Source organism: Notamacropus eugenii, chromosome 2 (assembly GCF_028372415.1).
Source record: "Notamacropus eugenii isolate mMacEug1 chromosome 2, mMacEug1.pri_v2, whole genome shotgun sequence".
Taxonomy (NCBI): Eukaryota; Metazoa; Chordata; class Mammalia; order Diprotodontia; family Macropodidae; genus Notamacropus; species Notamacropus eugenii.
The window spans coordinates 302,178,473-302,198,440 of NC_092873.1; the positions used below are offsets into that span (position 1 = coordinate 302,178,473).

At 40.0% G+C, this 19,968-nt stretch overlaps 1 protein-coding gene across 1 annotated transcript; it reads left to right on the forward strand.

The window, feature by feature from the left end:
* The first annotated feature begins 7,558 nt into the window (after nucleotides 1–7,558).
* LOC140523932 (olfactory receptor 5V1-like) lies at nucleotides 7,559–8,851 on the forward strand. Its single transcript, XM_072638495.1, has one exon. The coding sequence runs from the start codon at nucleotides 7,559–7,561 to the stop codon at nucleotides 8,552–8,554; it is 996 nt and encodes a 331-aa protein (XP_072494596.1). The 3' UTR covers nucleotides 8,555–8,851.
* The last annotated feature ends 11,117 nt before the right edge of the window (nucleotides 8,852–19,968 follow it).

Sequence of the window (19,968 nt, forward strand, 5' to 3'; positions counted from 1 at the left end):
TTTGGTTCCCTAAGAAAGAGTGTCCCCTGATTTGTCTGGGGAGACTGGTCATTTACATTGTTGTACTATTGAAGTACATGAACTATCCTTTGAACAAATATTTCCTCTGATTGACTGATAAAAGAAACATATCAAGAAAGAATCACGAACTCTGATTTTGAGTGAATGTTGACCCACACTTATAACATGCCTCCAAACTGGAGGTAGCAGTCAAGGGATTTCACAGCTGAAAAAGAGCCCCAAATGCTGTAAATATCATACAGATAGGATTGTAAGGTCCATAGAGGCAGGAACTTTTGTCAGTACCTAGTGTACTATGGCATAGACAGTAGAAGCTTAATAAATTGAATTGAAGGTTAAAATCCCAGACTAATATAGTGAGGAAAGATCACAAATGTTGACAAAGAAACAATGTTGGAAAGGCTCCAAATAGATGATTCTCAGGGTCCCTTTGCTCTTAGACTTTGTGTGAGCCTCTGACTCTGGGGGAAAAGGAAAGCCTCATTGCTTGGGGCACTAAAGAGAAGCTAGTCCTGAGACTCAAGAAAATAACCTCAGGGACTAAAACCTGCTCTAGCCTCTAGGGATTGACCAGGTTAAAAGGAAATAACCTCATCTTTAACTTGAAGTTTTCAAGCTGATGTCCCTGATCTCACACAGGAGTAACCCCCAAGGCAAAGCAAGAGCTTAGAACAGCCAAAAGAAGAGGATCTGAAAAGCCTCTCACTACAGACCCAGGAGCAGCAGCTCACTGCCACAGGCTGATTCCACCTCTGTTCTGAAGACTAAACAGGACCTTTATTCAGTATTATGCTCATGAAATTCATTTTCTTCCTATCCAAGAAAGCTCAACTATTCATTGTGTTTCCCATCTAGTTTTAATCACCTACTTTCTTTTTTTTTTTTTTAAGGAGAAAATTTCAAAGCAATAGGTAAGTCATATTTCTTTGATTGACATGAAATTTCTTAATTTTTTTCTGAATTTGCTAAAATCATTTCATTCTTTATCGCAGGGTAGCCATGGGCAAAACAATGTTCTCACCACACATGAAACCCAGGAGTAATGAGGATGACGAAATTTATTTTTAGCAGGGTTTATGTAAAGTAAAAAAAAAATCTGGACAATTTAATTGAAAAAAAAAAAACCCCAGTCAGTCAATTCAGCAAAATGCTTTTGGATTGTCATTGTGGATGATAGAGCAGAACTATCAGTGATTGAGAAAGATGAGGCTGCCCAGCATGAAGGCTGCTTTGGAGGGAGCAGAGAACAGGGGGAGGAAGACCTGCTTTGGGGCTGCTACAATAGTGCAGGTGGACACTTGGTGGTGAGGGCCCCTGGGAGCCATGGGAACAGCAGGGAGAATGGGAAAGACAAGTGTGAGAGATGTTTCAGAGAGGAAAGGTTGGGAGGTGTTTCCCAACAAAGCTGGGAGAGAATAGAAGATTAAACAGATAAAGCTACTGGCTGCTGTTCCCTTTGACCTGGAGCCAATAATTCCATTAAACCAGAAGCTCCAGCCACAGGTTTGTTGGTGAACGTGCTCTTTGTGTGTAGATCTACCCTGGTCTACTTCTCTACCCAAGCCTGCAGGCCTGTCCCAACTGCCCAGACCTCAGCAGGAGATTCTTTTTAGCCTGGAAACCATTTACTGTCTCCATATGACATTTTGGGATACAGGAACATTTTAGAAAAGAGAATATGCCCCTTAACAGGGGTACCCAAAAGAACCAAAGAAATATTGTAATTGGGAAGGAACTCAGACATTATCCCATCCAACCTCCACTTTATTTTATCAGTGAGGAAACTCAGACCCAAAGGGTTAAAGATGATTTGTGCAAGGTCACCTGATCCTTAAGTGGAAGACTAGAATCCAAGTCTTCTGTCTTCTGTCACCCTAAAACATCTGATCTACAGTGTGTTCCTCTCACGGACAGTCAAACTACCTGGGTCTGAGTCTGAGTCTGAGTCTGGTGAATTCTCACCTGTGTGATCTTCGACAAAGCATTTGATCTCAGCCTCAGCTTCCTTATTTGGAAAATAGCACCTAGTTTGGGACATGAAGTGTTTGAAATGAAGGTGTGCCATCCAGGTGGTAGTGTCTTGGAAAAATCTGGAAGTGGAGTCATGTGCATAAGCAACTTTTCCAAAAAATGCATTAGTGAAGAAGAGAAGAGGGCTGAGGTGGTAGCCAGATGGGCTGTAATCATCAAAGGAAACTTATTTTAGAATTAAGTGTGGAGTTTAGATGGGAGGTCAAGGCTGCATATAAACGTTTCAGAGTCACTCACACAGACATAGTTGAATCCCTAGGACTGACTGATATTTTCAAGGGAGGGAGAGGAAGAAGGAGAGGGAAGGAGAGAGAGACAGAGAGAGAGAGAGAAATGAACCAAAAATAGACCCGTCAGAAATACTTTTCTTCAGAGGCCTTTAAAGATTACAGGAGTGGTTAGAAAGGGAAGAACACTAAGAGAATAGGATAGTCAAAGTAATCATAATAGATAACATCTATATAGTCTATACATTTATGTACTGTCAGGCACTGTGCCAAGCACTTTACATTTATTATCTCATTTCATCCTCACAGTTACCCTCCAAGAGAATTGCTAATATTATCCCTATTTTATAGTTGAAGAAACAGAGGCAAAGAAAGAATAAAAAATAACTAGCCCAAGGTCACACAGATAATAAGTGCCTGAGGCTGGATTTGAACTCAGATCTACCTGACTCCAGACCTGGCACACTCTTCACTGTGACACCTGGCTGCCGTGGCTATAAAGTCAAAGAAATATATACAATGATATCTAGTAGGAAGGAGGGAGTTAAAAAGAGAGGAGAATTCAAAGAGTTGGAAAAAAAGACCAAATCATCTGAAAACAAGAGTCACTGATGATCCTTGAGGGGATGGGCTTGATAGAGAGATGGGGAGTTGAGGAGGGGATGGGTTTGGAAGGAAGGAGAGGCATTTGGGGGAGACTTCTACAAGATTGTTAGCAATAAGAAAAAAGTTTCAAGATGGCAGCTTGATAATATTAAGCAAACTTGTTTTTAGTTTGGTTTTAAGTTTTAGAATTGGGGAGACCTAGGCATGACTACACACAGAGGGCAAGGAAATACTGATGGCACATGAAAGAGAAAATTATTACTGTAGGAATGTCTGGAAGAAGCTGGTAGATAACAGTTCAAAAGATCAGAGAGAAGAATTAGACTTTGTAAGGAGAAGGGATGCCTCTTATTCTGAGAGAAGACAGAAGTAGAAGAAAATGAATAGGATGCTGGGAAGTTTTAAGAAAAGGGAGAGTACAGCTGTCTGAAGGTTGTCTGATGTCCTCAATCTTAGTGAAGAAGGAGGCAGAATTGTAGAATTTGATTGTTAGGAGGTACCTCAATAACTCTCTTGTACAACCCATACACAAAAGGAATCGTCATTATTACATAGCCAGAAAATGGCCAAGTCATCATTTGTAAGAATGAGGTTCAGAGGGAGGGAAGAATTTGGGAATTGATGCTGTGAGGAATAACATATGAAGTGAATGAGGTAGAGTAGAGGTGTTGTGTAGAATCAGGGATTGTAACCCAGGCTTTCAATGACTGAAATCATCAGGGTTTCATGATTTTCTTCATTGATACCCAGGAGCCCTCTACGAGAAGTAGTGAAATCAAATGGTGGTGGTCAAGCAAGAATGAATAATTATAGGTGATTAATAGTGATGCTGAAGGATGTAAGGGAGTGGAAGAAAGTAACTAGTGAAACCTTCAACTGGCAGCCCATGTAGTCAAGATGTATATAGTACAAACAAAACCATAAGGAATGAGTTACATTGGAAGAATAGAGGTATGTTAAGGGCCTATAGACTGTTAAAAGGGCAAAGGACAGATTCACTGTGGGTGTCAGAGGAGGGATGGAAAAGAGGAGAGAGAGGTCATAGTAGAATTTCAAAATCACAAATATATTTGGCACAGTTCGAGTTATTGAGGTCTTACCTGTGATCCTACAAGTGTAAAGCTGAGAAGAGGGTCAGGTTCTTAGAGAAGTCATCAATAAGTTCCTGAGATTGATAGCAGGGGAGAGGAAGGAGAGGAAGATCCTGATAGAGTCACTGAGAAACTTGAGAGAGTGCCCTGAAAGGTAAAGATGCCAACAAAAACAATGGGGAGAATGTGATCCTCTAATGGTTTTGCGATCCCATAGTTTGAGGACTGCCTTCCATAAGCATACATTGCAACCCGTCCATACCTGATCATCCTGTACTGCTCATATCTATGTCGTGACGAAAGCCTGAGTCCCCCTGTTATGTTAGAGGCTGTCCTCTTTCTCTCCTGACATCTGAATGCAGATACCTTTGGGTCACTGATGGTCCATCTCACATTTTTCACTCTTTCTGTATGCCTTGCCCACTTTTTCTTTCTGACAAAAAATTCCTTAATGATGCTGTTTGCAGTTATTCTTTTTTTAAATATACAGTTCCTCATTGGTTATATATTCCACACCTCTCCATTGTCCTCAGAGTGATGACTATATTGAATTTTTTGGAAGCAGTGGTGATCCAGTACTCATTACCATACAGCAACACTAGTAAAACGTTTGGGTTGAAAACCTGGCACTTTGCTATTATAGCAACATTGAGGTCATTAGAATTACTTCACAATTACTTGAATGCAGTTGAACCCACTCTACTTCTTCTCAAGTCAACCCAATTCATGGTCCACTTCCACTGCAGGGCTTAGATTTGGGTACTATTGAAAAACTCTAGGAGATGTCTGTTCAGTTTCATATCATAATCTGGACAATAGACATTCTTCATACATTTGGTCTTGTCAGTAATAAAAACAATGGCATTAAAGTTTCCAAAGCATTTATGCAGCCCTGTGAGTTACATGGTACCAACATTACTATCTCAATTTTGTTAATAAGGAAACTGAGACTTGGCATAGTTGAATAAGTTTCTCAGTTCAGATAAGGACACACTCATTGTATCACTTCTCTGCTCAAGCCAGGATTCAAACCCAGGTCTTTTGGTTCCAATTCAAGGACTTAAGTTGACTTGCCATGTTTCTTGCTCTCTAACTCTCATCCACCAAGAGATGAAATAACCTTTTATAATCAATTTTTGGGAAGCTCTACTAGGTAGGGAATTCTCTATAATGAATTTAAGTATGCCTCCCTATGACTTGCACAATGCGCTCCTACTATACTCATTATATGATGAATTTTATTTTAGTTGCTGAGCACCCATTCTTTGGAAGCTCCTGATATAGGGTATTATATGCCAATATCACTGGTTTCTTGAAGAGCACCTTAAGAATAACTGACCGCCTCTCTTACCCCTTTCATTCTCCCTATTCTCCATTTCCTTCACTTTAAACCTTTTTCCTTCCATCTCTTTGGTTCAAGACTCCAGGAGTATTGGGATCAACGGGCAAATTTCATTGTCCCTCCAATCCCCTCTCAACTATGACAATGAGCCTGGCTCTCTCTCTCTTCTCCTTCCTAAACAAGGGGATTGTGTTGTTGCCCAACAGGCAATCCAAAATCACAAGGCCCAGAGTTTGGGTAACCACATGCCATAACAAACTCCCCCAGATCAATAGGACTGAGGAGAAGGGTCAAGCAACATAAAAACTGGTTCTCAAAAATCCTTCAAAGAGGGACAAAGAATGGAAGTCTGTGTCCCCTAAGAAGTGATATGGAGTAGAGAGTACATACTGCATCAGTGATGGGGTGTACAGGATGGGAAGTAGGATAAGGTTTTACCCTAAGGGCTACCTAACTTTCCTTTCCTATCTATTTGTAGGTATTTCACTTAATGACTTGCAGAATTTGTTGCTTGTCATTGGAATTGTGAAATTTAACTACTATGCATCTTGGAATTTGAAGCCTTAGGTTGGTATTTTGTTGTCTTTGTTTTCTACAGGTGATTCATGAATTCTTTCAATTGGTACTTTGTTATCTGTATTCAAAAGTTCATTATTTGTTGAATAATGGTGTTCAGGTTTTTGATTTGTAATGTTTTTCGGATTGGGTTATGATCCTTCAGTTGTCTCTTCAAGTCCTGTCTTCAAGATTAATATGTTTTACTTAAATTCAACTCATGTATTATGTATACAGATCTCTCAATGTTACTGAGTTGTGCTTCTCTTTTCCAGATTGTCTTTCCCTCCTGTACATTTGCATTCCACTTCTATTGTTCCCTCTTTTACTTCTTTGGAGAGACTTAACAGGGTAGATTCAGAACTCTAAATACAGGATTCAGAATCACTTGCATGGACATAGCTGACATCAAAGGATTGAATGAAATTTTCAAGGGACAGATTGTAGAAAGAGAAGAGGTCAGTCAAAGCCAGTTCTTGGAGGGATACCTTCCTTCAGAGTTGTGTAGCTTTTACAGAAGGAGTGGTTAGAAAGGGAATGCCATGACTCTGAAGCCAAGGCTTGGAAAAGTAGCATGGAGTATTGGAAAGGGGACTAACTTTGGAGTCAGAGGATCTGGGTTCAGATCTGCTACTTTCTAGCTGTGTAACATTGGGTAAAATATTTAATCTCTTTGAGTACAAATTTTCTCCTCAATAAAATGATGGAATTAGGCTAGCAGATCTACAGCTCTCTTTAGATTCTAAATGTAGGCTTCTAGGAGGATTTCTAAAAATGAATGTCCTGAGCCATTCTTCATGTGCTGTGATGAGAATTGTTACTTCCCTTTCTCAGTAAAGCAGATCAAGCTGGCCATTACCTCATTACCAATTCTTAAAGTGAAATCAGAGTGGACAAAATGCTCCACCATGGTACTTCCCTTTAGGGAACAGACCATTAGTTGGACCCAGTGTGGCCATTCCTATGTTCTTATATTCTTTTGAAGTACAAAGAGGTTGCAAGTTTAAACAATTTGAGAACCATCTTTATAATCACAATAAAGCTTCTGTCTCACCTCATCACTGAGCTCACCTGCCCTCCCAAGCAGATCTTGATCTATTCCTCTCATTCCAGATCCAGTGGGGATAACATCAGTTTCCACCAGTGGATGATCTACTCTGGCTTGTGGACAAAGGTCAGCCCTCTCTAACAGTTCTGATAGATATGTCTGATGCTTCAGTTCATCTCAAATAATGTGAATGAGATGATGCAATGAGCAGGGTTGTATTACCTTAGCATTTGCATTTCATTTGCCATGAGACAGTTTCCTTTTTACAGGCTATCACCCAATCACATCCTTTAAAAAAAGCACAAGTGTAATACTCATGACATTCCATTATTCACTCCAGTGAGGGAGATCACGAGCATAGAAGGTCAAAGCCAGCTGGGCCTGTGCAATCTAATGAGAAAGAACTCGAAATTCATGAGTTGAGAATCCCAGTCAAGCCAAGGTTCCTCCCTTGGGTGGCTAACCTCATATGAGTATGTGTTTGTCTATCTTTGTCCTTCCTGAGTGCTCTCTCTGTTGGGTAAAGTACTTCCCATTGATTCCAGTAGCCATTAGTGTGGCAAAGTGAGGTGAGGTAGAGGAAAGTGTTAACTCTGTACTCCCCCAAACAATGATATCTTTTATTTTTATTTCAGCTATGAAGGACATTAAAGAAAGGGGAAACCAGACAGTTGTCACTGAATTCATCTTCCTGGGGTTTTCCAACCACCCACAACTGCAGGAATTGTTCTTCCTGATATTTTTGGTTATATACCTGGTAACTCTTTTGGGGAACCTTCTCATATTAACAGCAATCAGAATCAATCCTGTTCTTCATACTCCAATGTATTATTTCCTCAGCAACTTGTCCTTCCTGGACATCTGCTATACCTCCACCACTGTCCCCATCATGCTAGTGAACTTTTTCCGAGAGAAGAAGACCATTACCTATGAAGGCTGTCTGTCCCAGGTCTTCTTCCTTATTACTTTTGCAGGTGCTGAGTGTGTCCTGTTAGCTGCTATGGCTTATGACAGATTTATAGCCATTTACCATCCATTACGTTACTCAGTTCTCATGAGCAAGAAGGTCTGTGCCTACTTAGCAGCTGGGTCTTGGTTGTGTGGGATAGTGAATTCTCTGACACACACAGTCCTCATGGCAACTCTCACTTTGTGTGGTCCTAACCAGATCAGCCATTTTCTCTGTGATATCCCCCTAATCCTGAAGCTCTCCTGCTCAGATACTTCAGCCAATGAGATTGCAGTCTATGCAACCAATGTAATCTTTGGTCTGAGCCCCTGCCTCTTCACTGCTGTATCCTATATGCTCATTATCTTGGCCATCTTGAAAATCCAGTCTACTCAAGGGCGGAAAAAAGCCTTCTCTACCTGTGCCTCTCACCTCACTGTGGTAGTACTCTACTATGGAACCATAAACTTCAACTATGACCGGCCCAGATCAGGGTATTCCCTAGATATGGTCATCCTGGTCTCTGTCCTCTTCTGTATTGTCACTCCCATGTTAAATCCTATCATTTACAGCCTGAGAAACAAGGAAGTCAAAGTTGCCTTGAAGAAATTATGTGTTCAAAAATTACAGTGTTCAAATCCATTCTTAACCTGGAGCTCAAGAACTTTGTCTAAAAATTATTAAATAGTTTCAATGAAATTGTTTCCTTTGTAATATTATGCATTTGATACATTTGACAACTTCATTCTCCGCTATCACACAGTCCATTCTATTCTTTCCACAAACATATCCCATTTCTCTTCGTCTGCAAAAAATCTTCTGTAACTCCAGAGATATCAGCTCATATCTCTTCTCTTTTATGGCTAGACTCCTTGAGAAAGCCATATACAACCAGTACTTCCATTTCCTTTTTTCTCAGTGTTTCTTAAATCTCTAGAATCAGCCTTCTGACTTCATCATTCCAGAGAAACTGCTCTCTCCAAAGTTATCCATGATCCCTTAATTGCTGAATCTAATGGCCTTATCTGGCTCCTCATCTGCAGAATTTGTCACTTTGATCACCATCTTCTCCTCAAAATATTTTTCTTTCTAGGTTTTCCTGGCATTATCCTCTCCTAATAGTGCTTCTGCCTAGGTGATCATTTCTACTCTATATCCTTTGATGGATCATTATTTAGATCCTGCCCATTGATCTTGGGTGCCCCACAGTGTTCTGTCCTGGATTATCTTCTCTTTTCTCTTCTCTCTATGGTATTTCACTTAGTAACTTCATCTGCTTGCATGAATTCAATTATCATCTCTGCTGATGATACTCAGATCTATTTATTTCAAACTAAACTTCACTGCTGACATCCAGAGTTCCTGTTGAACATCTTGAACTTGATGTCCCATAGACATCTTAAATTCAATACGTCCAAAACTGAACTTAGCTTTCCCCCTAAACCATTCCTTCTCCCTAACTTCTCCTTGATGGTAACTACATCCTCCTAGTCCATAGGATCACAATCTAGATCTTATTCACGACTTTTCACTCTTGCTGCCCATTTCTAATCTATTGTGAGGGCTTAAGTTGTTCCCATCATAACATCTCTTGCATACATTCCTTCTCTCCTTTGACTCTGCCCCCTTACTGATGACTTATTTACTTACTCTGACCCTTACCACCTTGTGTATGTCTGGACTACTCCAAAGTCTGCTGATTGGTCTCTCTCTCTCTCTCTCTACTCCAGTCTATCCCTTATTCAGATGTCAAAGTGATCTTCCTAAAGCACAGGTCTGACCATCTCACCCCCCTACTCAATAATCTCCAATGGCTTCCTATCATCTCAAGGATTACATATGCAATGGTTTGTTATTCAGAGTACTGCACAACCTCCAGCTCATCTTTAGGCTTTTATTTTTAATTTGGGAATAAAACAAGCATTTCTGTAGAATAGTATGACAAAAAAGATGACTGCACATGAAACTGAAAATCTATTACATAGAACTTGCTATTCCTTTTCAATGAAGTTATTGTGTAAATTTCTTTCTTTTCCCTCTTCCATCTCTCTACCCTAGACATGGTTACCTTTAGTCTTCTTATTTCTTATATTTCAACAAATACCCAGTGATTCAGTGACACTGGTCTTCTTATTGTTCCTTGAGAAAGATACTCTTATCACCCTACTTCTGGCATTTTCACTGGCTATAGATTCCTCCATGCCTGGAATACTTTCCCACCTTATTTCCACTTCCTGCCTTCCTTAGATCTCTTCATGGCCCATATAAAAGCTTACCTTCTTCAAGAAGCCTTTCCCAATCTCCATTCCAATGTTTTCCATTAAAAAAATGTCAATTTATCCTGTTTACACCTTGTTTGTGCATGGTTGTTTTTATGTTGTGTCCCTCATTAGACCATAGGGTCCTTGAGAGCAGGGTCTGTCTTTCTTTGTATCCTTGGTAAAACTGTCTTTATATTCTCAACACCTAGCAGAGCACATATTCTAAGTGCTTAATAAAATGTTTACTGATTGACTAAGAAGGGAGTCCATAGGCTTCGTCAGACTGCCAGAGAGGTCCATGCCATGTAAACTGGTTAAGAACCCCTAGTCTAGATTAATATGACTCTTCCCATATAAATGATTCCTATGGTGGGAATAACAGAGAAGAGTTGAAGGGGTATGAACCTAGAGGGTTATACAATAATACATGACTGTAAACTTCAAGTGGAAGGTTCTTGAGAGCAAGGGCTGGGATTTATTTTGGTTATGCATTTCTTTTGATATTTCCAGCCCTTAGCATATTGTTGGTACCTGCTCAGTCATTAATGAAGAAGCAACTTTAATCTTGATATATTGGAGAAAAGGGGGGGTCTTAATAATCCAAATTTTGGAAAAGTGGAATGGGTTAAATAATTATAATTACCTAATAACAAATGTTAAATTAATTTTTTAAAAGTACTGAGGTTGAGGGTGAAAGATCCCTACCAGCTGGAGGATCCCCAAAAAGCCATCCTATGATATTTGCAATTTGAAAAATCTATATGTCTAAAATATTACACATTTCATACTGTTATACTTCTACACTACCAAGTTTTCTGGTGAGCACCATTTCTGTATTTCTCTTTCATCTGGGAAATTAACACAGGTTGTTAATATGCTTGAAAGCTTCAGACTTATTACATGACACTTTCAGATGATTTTTACCTTAGTAGAATTACAATAAAATATCTTTTAAAATATGCCATACAATTGCCTTCCTACCACTGGGCTGGCACTATGTTATCTACAGAACTAAGGATTCTCCATGAGACATACACTATTTTATGGCACCAAAGATGGGTCAAGATGGACAACAAGGAACTAGGTCAAAACAGGAGATGCCAGGAACAGGACCCAGGTGAACATAATTGGATAAACTAAGTAAGATAGAAGAGCTACAAAAGAAGGATGGAAGGAAAGATGGAAGGAAGAAAGGAATGAATGAATGAAAAGACATTTAGCACAGACTTGCTATGTGTAACACATTTTGCTTGTTTCTGGAGACAAATATAAAAAGAAAAATAGTTCTTGCTTTCAAGGAACTTACATTTTTACAAGGGAAAACAGCATGTATAGGCAAGTGGTAGCTAGGGAAAGAGAGGTGGAAAGAGCTTGGGGTGGGAAATGACTAGTTATAAAAGTGGCAGGGAGATGATAAGGTGGCCTGAATTAGAAAGTTGGATGGCTAGATAACCAGTGCATACCCCCATCATGTCAACACTAGAAGAGAGAATAAAGTTTTATTATGATTTTTTTGTACTAAGAGCCAAGAATGAAATTTTTATGAATAAGAACCATCCTCAACCCTTATTATCAAACACTGAATGGCTATGAAAATGAGTTTTTGCTGCAGATTTGGTGTTTCTTAATGAATTCATGGGCTGTTAGGTGGCCCAGTAGACAGATCATTGGGCCTGCCATCAGGAACACCTGAGTTGTAATCCAGCCTCAAACATTTACTAGCTGTGTGACTCTGGGAAAGTCACATAACCCTCTTTGTCTCATTTTCATCATCTGTCAAACGAGCTGGAGAAGGAAAAGGCAAACCACTCATTTCTTTGCCAAGAAAATCCTATATGAAGTCATGAAGAATCAACCACAACTAAAACAACTGAATAACAACAATGAATTTATCATAAAACTACCAGGAAAAACAGCACTTGTTTGTAAAATTTATACCATTGTCAAGTCAATTTGGTGACAACTAACATTCTTTGAATCACAAGTAATGTGAAGTTGCTTTATATTCTTCTGTTTCTTTAAAAAGTTGAAACAAGTAAAATTAAACTTTAAAGTGTGTAAATATATTTTTTCCCCCGGAGAATCTGGTTGTTTATATTCTCTAGCAAATTCTTTTAAACATTGCTTGAGCTCAGGAAGAGTGCAAGAAATTGGAATGAAATCAATACCAGACTTGAAGTGGCAACTGTCAGCTAATAATAGTAATGATGATGATGATGATAAGTGGCACGTATACATGTATATTTATGTACCTGAGCATATGTACGCTTTAAGGTTGGTAAGGTATTTTATATCCATTATCTCACTTAAGCCTTGCCCTTGTATTCTCTCTCTTTTTCTCCTTCCCCACAATGTATTTATGTAAATGTGATTTTTATGCATATATGTATATACATATGTATATATGTATACACATGTATATAAATAAACTATATTTTATATGTATGTACATATATATATATTTATGCCCCATCTATGACACAAGGCAATTCAGAAAAGTATAAATATGTTGAGGAAATAATAAATGAAAACTTCTTAAAACAAAGCATCACAAAAGAATATTATTTAAATGAAAATGTTGGTTGTGGTGCTGGCGTTGGAAAACAAGATTTCAAATAGCACTTTTATCTGACTGAGGAAGAAGCAAGGTCAAAGATCTGGGGAGGTGTAGATGAAGAAATAGACATCAACAATATAAGTCAATTGAAGGAACTCTGGAGAGGTGGTAATCAGGAGTAAGAGGGATTGACAGCTTGTAGAAATGGGCAAGCCTCAGATGACTATAAGCAAAATTAATCTCAAGGACAAAATATTAACTGAACATAAGACAAAAATGAAGACAAAGGACATAGAAGATGTAGATTCAGCAATTATAACCATAAATGTACCTGGATTTTGAAATCCAATACGAGGAAAGAGAAAGGGAGAATGGATAGGAAAACTAGGCCCAGAGATTTGTTGCATATAAATAACACATCTAAAATATCAAACTACTCACAGAATAAAAATGAGACAGGTACAAAATTTACTATGCACCAAATAAAATTATTGCCTCCAGTGAATGTATTTCCACAAAATGGCATATAATATCTAAATTCATGAAGGTGAACAGGATAGAAAACAGACCCAAAAAAGCAACCTCACAATTGTAGGAGACTTTTATATCTCTCATGCAGCACAATACATCTAACAGAAATAGAAATGAGGAAAATATAAAACCAATATGATGATAGGGCAAATAAGATTTGAAAGACTCACCTTGATGATAAACACCTTGAGTTTGATATATGTAAAAATTAATCTTTGAGGATAAGAATTCACTTTTTGGTGTAATTTGTTGGGAAAATTGGAAGCAGTCTGGCAGAATCTAGGTATAGACCAATATCTTACACCACTTATCAAGATAAGGTCAAAATGGAAATATAAATGAGATATAAAGGAATATATCATAAGTAAATGAGGCATGGAAGATATTGCCTTTCAGATTTATGAGAAGAATTTATGAATAAACAAGAGAGAGCCTTCTTAGATATAAAATGGGATAACTTTGATTACACTAAATTTAAAAAGGTTGTGTACAAACAAAACCAATTTACCCTAGATTTTAAGGGAAGTTATTGGGGGAAATGTTTTATGAAAAGTTTTTAGATAAAGGTCTCATATCTCAAATATATGGAGAACTGTGAAGTTTATAAGAATCAAAAAAATCAAAGCTATATTTACTCATATGAAAAAATGTTCTAAATCCTAATTGATTTGAGAAATAAAATTCAAACTACTTTGAGATACCAGCTCACACCTATCAGAGTGACTACAAAGAGAGAAGTGGAAAATAACAAATATTGGAGGGGATGTGGAAAAACTGGGACACTGTTGATAGAACTGTGAACTGATCCAAACATTTTAGAAAGCAATCTGGAATTTATACTCAAAGAGCTATGAGAACCTGTATTTTTTAAAAAATATATATTCATAACACTCATACATATTTATATAATTTATATATAAATATATATTTATAGCTCTCAGTGTGGTGGCAAAAAACTGAAAATTGAGGGGATGCCTATCAATTGGGGAATGGTTGAATAAGTTGTGATATAAGATTGTGATGGACTATTACTGTACTGTGAGAAATGACAAGCAGGTTAATTTTAGAAAAAAGTGGAAAGATTTGAGTGAAACAATCGGGAGTGAAATGAGCAGAACCAAGGGAATGTTGTATACAGTAACAGCAATATTGTTCAAAGAGTAACTGTAAATGACTAAACCATTCTGAATAACATGAATACTAAAATCAACTACAATGGACCTGTGAAGGAAGATGCTACCTACCTCGAGAGAAAGAACTGATATGTTGAAGTATGTATTGTATGGTTTCATATATATGTCTGTGTCCAATGTTGACCTTATGTAGAGAAGGGTTCAAAGACAGGAAGGAAAACTCAGAACTCAAAATGTAACAAAACCAAATAAATAAAATTGGAAAAGAAATGTATCTTCTGAATAGATGACTAAAGAAAATAGATATTCTCAGCATTTCTTGGTACATTTACAAAAGTAAGTGAAGGTCACAGAAATATTATCAATAAATATAAAAAAAAACAGAAATAGGAAGCACACTATTTTGGACCATAATTCAATAAAAATAATAATTAATACAGGGAAGAAAGGCCAATATCTGAGAGGCTTTGGGGGCAGAATTTCCAGTAGGGAGGGTCCCAGATCCCTCAACCTACAAGTGACAAAGAAAGTTCCAAAGGTCAGTGTGGGAGGGCTTTCCCAGCTGGGTGAGAGAGGAACAGGGACCACCAACACTGGCCCCAGGTGGCAGCAGAGGTAGCAGCGGCAACAGCAGTGGATGGCTGGCAACTATGGTGGCTGCTGAAGCAGCCTAGGTCCATTATCCAGGCAGCTCAGCTTAAAGCCTCTGGGAGAATTGAGCAGCTGATCTGAATCAGCCTTCAGTGGTAGCCCTGCCCCCACCCGAAGCCCCTGGGGGAATTGAGCAGCTGATCTGAATTTCAGCCTTGAACATGGTACTGGGAGGAGGAGGAGGACTAGGACCCTCCTCTTGACAAAGGATTCAGAAGTCAAGTAATTGGCTGGGAAAATGCCTGAAAAATGGAGAAAAAAAATAAGACAATAAAATGTTACTTTCTTGGTGAACAGGTGTCTCCTTCCATCCTTTCAGATGAGGAAGAACAAGGCATATTGTCAGAGGAAGTCAAGGCTTCTGCCTACAGTACCTCCAAAATGAATATGAAATGGGCCCAAGCCATAGAGAAGCTTGAAAAGCAAGTCAGCAGCTTTCTAAAGGAGAACCAAAAAATGCTGAGGAAAATAACACCTTTAAAAATAGGCTAACTCAATTAGAAAAAGAGGTCCAAAAAGCCAATGAGGAGAAGGAGACTTTAAAAAGCAGAATTAGCCAAATGGAAAAGAAAGTTCAAAAGCTCACTGAACAAAACAGTTCTTTAAAAGAGAGAGTGGAGTTCAGGGAAGCTAATGACTATGAGATAAACCAAGAAGTTAGAAAACAATACCAAAAGATTGAAAAAATAGAAGATAAGGTGAAACATCTCATTAGAAAAACAACTGACCTGGAAAATAGATCCAGGAGAGACAATTTAAAAATCATGGGACTACCTGAAAGCCACACACATATATAGACAGAGAGTACAGGTTGAGTTGAATCAGAAGATATGATATCCATAAAAAAATTAAATTAAATTAAGGGGTGAGAGAGGAAAATACTAGCAAGAGGAAGGGAGAAATGGAATGGAGCAGGCTATCACTCCTAAAAGAGATACGAAAAATCTTGTTCAATGGAAGAGAAAAAGGAGGAGGTCTGAAGGGAAAAGTGAAGCTTATTCTCTTCACATATGGCTTGAGGAGGGAATAATATGCTCACTAAATTTGGTATGAAAATCTATCTTACACTACAGGAAAGTAGGGGAGAAGGGGACAAGTGGGGTGAGGGGAATGACAGAAGGGATGGCAAATGGGAGAAGGGAGTAACTAGAAGTAAACACTTTTGGGAAGGCATAAGGTCAAATGAGAGAATAGAAAAATAAAGGGGGGGACAGGGTAGGATGGAGGGCAATATAGTTAGTCTTACACAACATGATTATTATGGAAGTCTTATGCAAAACAACACATATATAGCCTGTATCTCAGTGAGGATGGGTAGAGAGGGAGGGAGGGTGAGAAGCTGGAATTCAAAGTATTAGAAACAAATGTGGAGAATTATTATTGCGCATAACTTGGAAACAAGAAATACAGGTAATGGGATATAGAAATTTATCTTGCCCTACAAGGAAAGAAAGACGATGGAGATAAGGGAAGAGTGGGGTTTGATAGAAGGGAGGATACACTGAGGGAAGGGATAATTAGAATGCAAAGTATTATGGGGTGGGGGAGGGGAGAGATGGGGATAAAATTGGAACTCAAAATTTTGTGGAAATCAATGTCAAAATCTAAAAATAAATAAATAAATTTAAAAAAAAACCTGCAGCATCAACAAACCCAAACTAAGGACATAAGAACACAGAAATAAAGAGATGTAATGGAAAATAAAATACTATAGAAATGGCAAAACAAAGCAGAGGGCTGATTCTTTGAGAAGACCAATAAAATCAATAAACCTTTAGCCAAGCTAACTTTTTAAAAAGATCAAATTCTCAAAATGAAAGGTAGTGAATCTGCAATAGGCGACAGAAATTATTAGAACCATACACTTGTTCTCTCTCCTATTTATGTTAACATTTTTTTTTAAATGACTGAGAAACATTACTTATAGAAGCAATAACATGTTATTGCTCAGTTAAAGGATTTTGTCATTTGTTTCCAATCTTCATTTACAGGTCATCCAAGAGGTCTTGCTAAGCCCCAGGGCCCAGTGGACCTGGGTGCACCCCAGCTGGATGGTTCCAGCTGCCACAAAGCCCTGTGGCTTCTCTTGGAGGCACCTCTGCCTCGGCCACCAACCTGCTCTCCCTGCAAATGCTTTTCTGCACTTCAGCTTCTCCTGATTTCAGATTCTTCTCTTCCCGTGCCCTCTCCCCACTGCAGCTGGTGGAGGTCCTCCGAGCAGAGCCAGACTCCCTGGCCCTCTCTGCCCTCCTCTGTCCTGGCAGGGACTCATGTGACCTGGGCAGGATAGGCATCCCCTCCTTCTCCAACCTTGGACTATGTGGCCTGCCTCTCGCCTGTGCATGTGTAGTTCTCCTAGTTGGGGCCTCGCTTCTCCTTTCAGATCTGAGGTTGAGGCCCTGGGGAGGAGAAGAAGGGTGGTCTGAGGGCACCTCCTGCTGCTTCCTCTTCTCACCTCCCAGCTCCAGGTGCCTGTCACCTGCCCATGTGTCTGAGAAGGTTGGGCCTGGCCTTCTGGTCCCCAGCCATCGAACAGCACAGGCCTGAACCTCCAAGGCCTTTGGGGAGGGGGCTTGCAATAAGGCACATGATCCACTCAAACAGTCAGACCTTAGCTCTGGAAGGCTGCCCCCTGATCCTTGGCCTGCAGAGCAGAAGCCTCAGTCTTGGCCTAGGTTCCTCCTGCACCATGTGCATGAGAATCGGCTCCCCAACCTGTGAAAGTTCGTGTGTGAAGTACCCCTTGGTCAGTACAGGAGGCTCCCAGGGAAACCCAGGCCACCTGCTCTGCCTCCTTGATGCGACTCGGGCTCCTGGATCTCGGGATAGGCTTCCCCTTGGCTAGGGTCCTTCCCCTGGTGCCAGAGGGAGGGGGGGATAAAGGAGAGTGGAGGGAAGGAGGGGCCAGAAGTGAGGGAGGAGCCATGAGAGGAGCAAGTGGAGGTGAGGTAAGTCAAGGCCAAGAAATGAAAGGAAATGATGAGTTTGGTACCAAGAAAAACAAATTGAGAAAAAGGGAAGGAAGGAAGGAAGGAAGGAAGGAAGGAAGGAAGGAAGGAAGGAAGGAAGGAAGGAAGGAAGGAAGGAAGGAAGGAAGGAAGGAAGGAAGGAAGGAAAGAAGGAAGGAAGGAAGGAAGGAAGGAAGGAAGGAAGGAAGGAAGGAAGGAAGGAGAGAGGGAGGGAGGGATTTTTTTCTTAATTAATATGTCATTCAAACATGACCTGTTTGGGAACGTGGTCACTGACTACGTTTATGTTCCCCATACATTGTCTTCAGCAACTACTGCATTTTCACAAATGTCCTTGATGACATCGCAACTCTGTCCATCTCCCTAAGAGGATACTGCATTGCAGTAATCAAATAGGACAGTAAGGGAGAGAAAGTCTCTTCTCCCAATCAGCCATGGCATACCTTCCTCTCTCCTTCCTTCCTCCCTTCCTTCCTTCATTGCTTCCATCCTTCCTCCCTCTCTCCTTCCCTCCCTCCCTCTTTCCTTCCTTCCTACATTCTTTCCTTCTTTCCTCTCTCCTTTCCTTCCTCCCTCTCTTCTTCCCTTCCTTCCTCCTTCCCTCCTTCCATCTTCTCTTCTTGTGTTCGAGGTGATTGAACCTGTAACTTTGTTTAAAAGTTTCCCTCAGATATCTCAGTGTCTAAATATCCATTTCTGCCCAAGCATCTAACCTCCACCTCCCTCTTGCAAAAGGTGGGAATTGAGGTGAGACTTGAAAGAAGCCGGGGAAAACAGCGGGTGGAAATGAAGGCATGTGGGAGCAGCCTTTGTACAGGCATGAAGACAGGACAGGATTATCCCAAGGGTGGGGAACCTCTGGCCTCAAGGCCACATGAGGCCTTCCAGGTGTGGATTGTTGACTGAGTGCAAGTTTTACAGAACAAATCCTTTTGTTAAGGGGATTTGTTCTGTGAAGTTTTGATTCAGTCAAAGGGCTGCACTTGAGGACCTAGAGGGCCACAAGTGGCCTCCAGACAGCAGATTTGCCACCCCTGAAGTCCCTCCAATAGGACCTAAGAATAAAAGCAAGCAGTAGAGTCCCCCAGCTCAGTGAATAAAGCAACCTTCCCAGAGACATCACCAGAGGATATCAGGGGCATTTCACAGGAAAAATGAACAATGTCAAATGCACCACCTGTCCTTGCCATGTCTGCTCCATCCACAAATGCACCTCTTGTGTCTTCTCTGCCCATTCATGTGCCTTACCTATAGGCCCATCCATTCATAATCCTGTATTTACCCTCTTTCCCACAGGTAGTCTGGTTCCCTATGGGAGAGGGTCCCCTGATTTGTGTGGGAAGACTTACTTTGCTGTGCTGTTGAATTGCATGTCCTGTGCTTTAAAATAGTTTTTCTTCTGATTGGCTCATGAAAGAAACATATCAAGAAAGGATCATGAACTCTGATTCTGAGTGAATGTTGACCCACATTCTTGATATGCTTCCAAACTGGAGGTAGCAGTCATGGGAGTTCACAGGTGAAGGAGAACCCCAGATTCTGTAGGTATCTGTACAGATTGTAAGGTCCATGAGGGCAGGGACTTCTGTTAGTGCCTAGTGTACTGTGGTATGGACCACAGAGGCTAAATAAATCTTCATTGAATTGTTTAAAATGCCAGACAAATATAGTGATGACAGATCAGAAATGTTGACAAAGAAACAATGCTGGAAAGGCTCCAAAGATGATTCTCAGGGTCCCTTTGCTCTTAAACATCCTGCTAGCCTCTGACACTAGGGGAAAAGGAAAGCTTCATTTCTCTGGGCACTAAAGGGGAGCTAGTCCAGAGACTCAAGAAAATAACCTCAGGGACTAAAGCCTGCTCTGGCCTCTAGGGATTGACCAGGTTAAGAGGAAATAACCTGGTTTATAACCTGGAACTCTTCAAGCTGATGTCCCTGATTTCACACAGGAGTAACCCCTGAGTTGAAGCAAGAACTTAGAGCAGCCAGCAGAG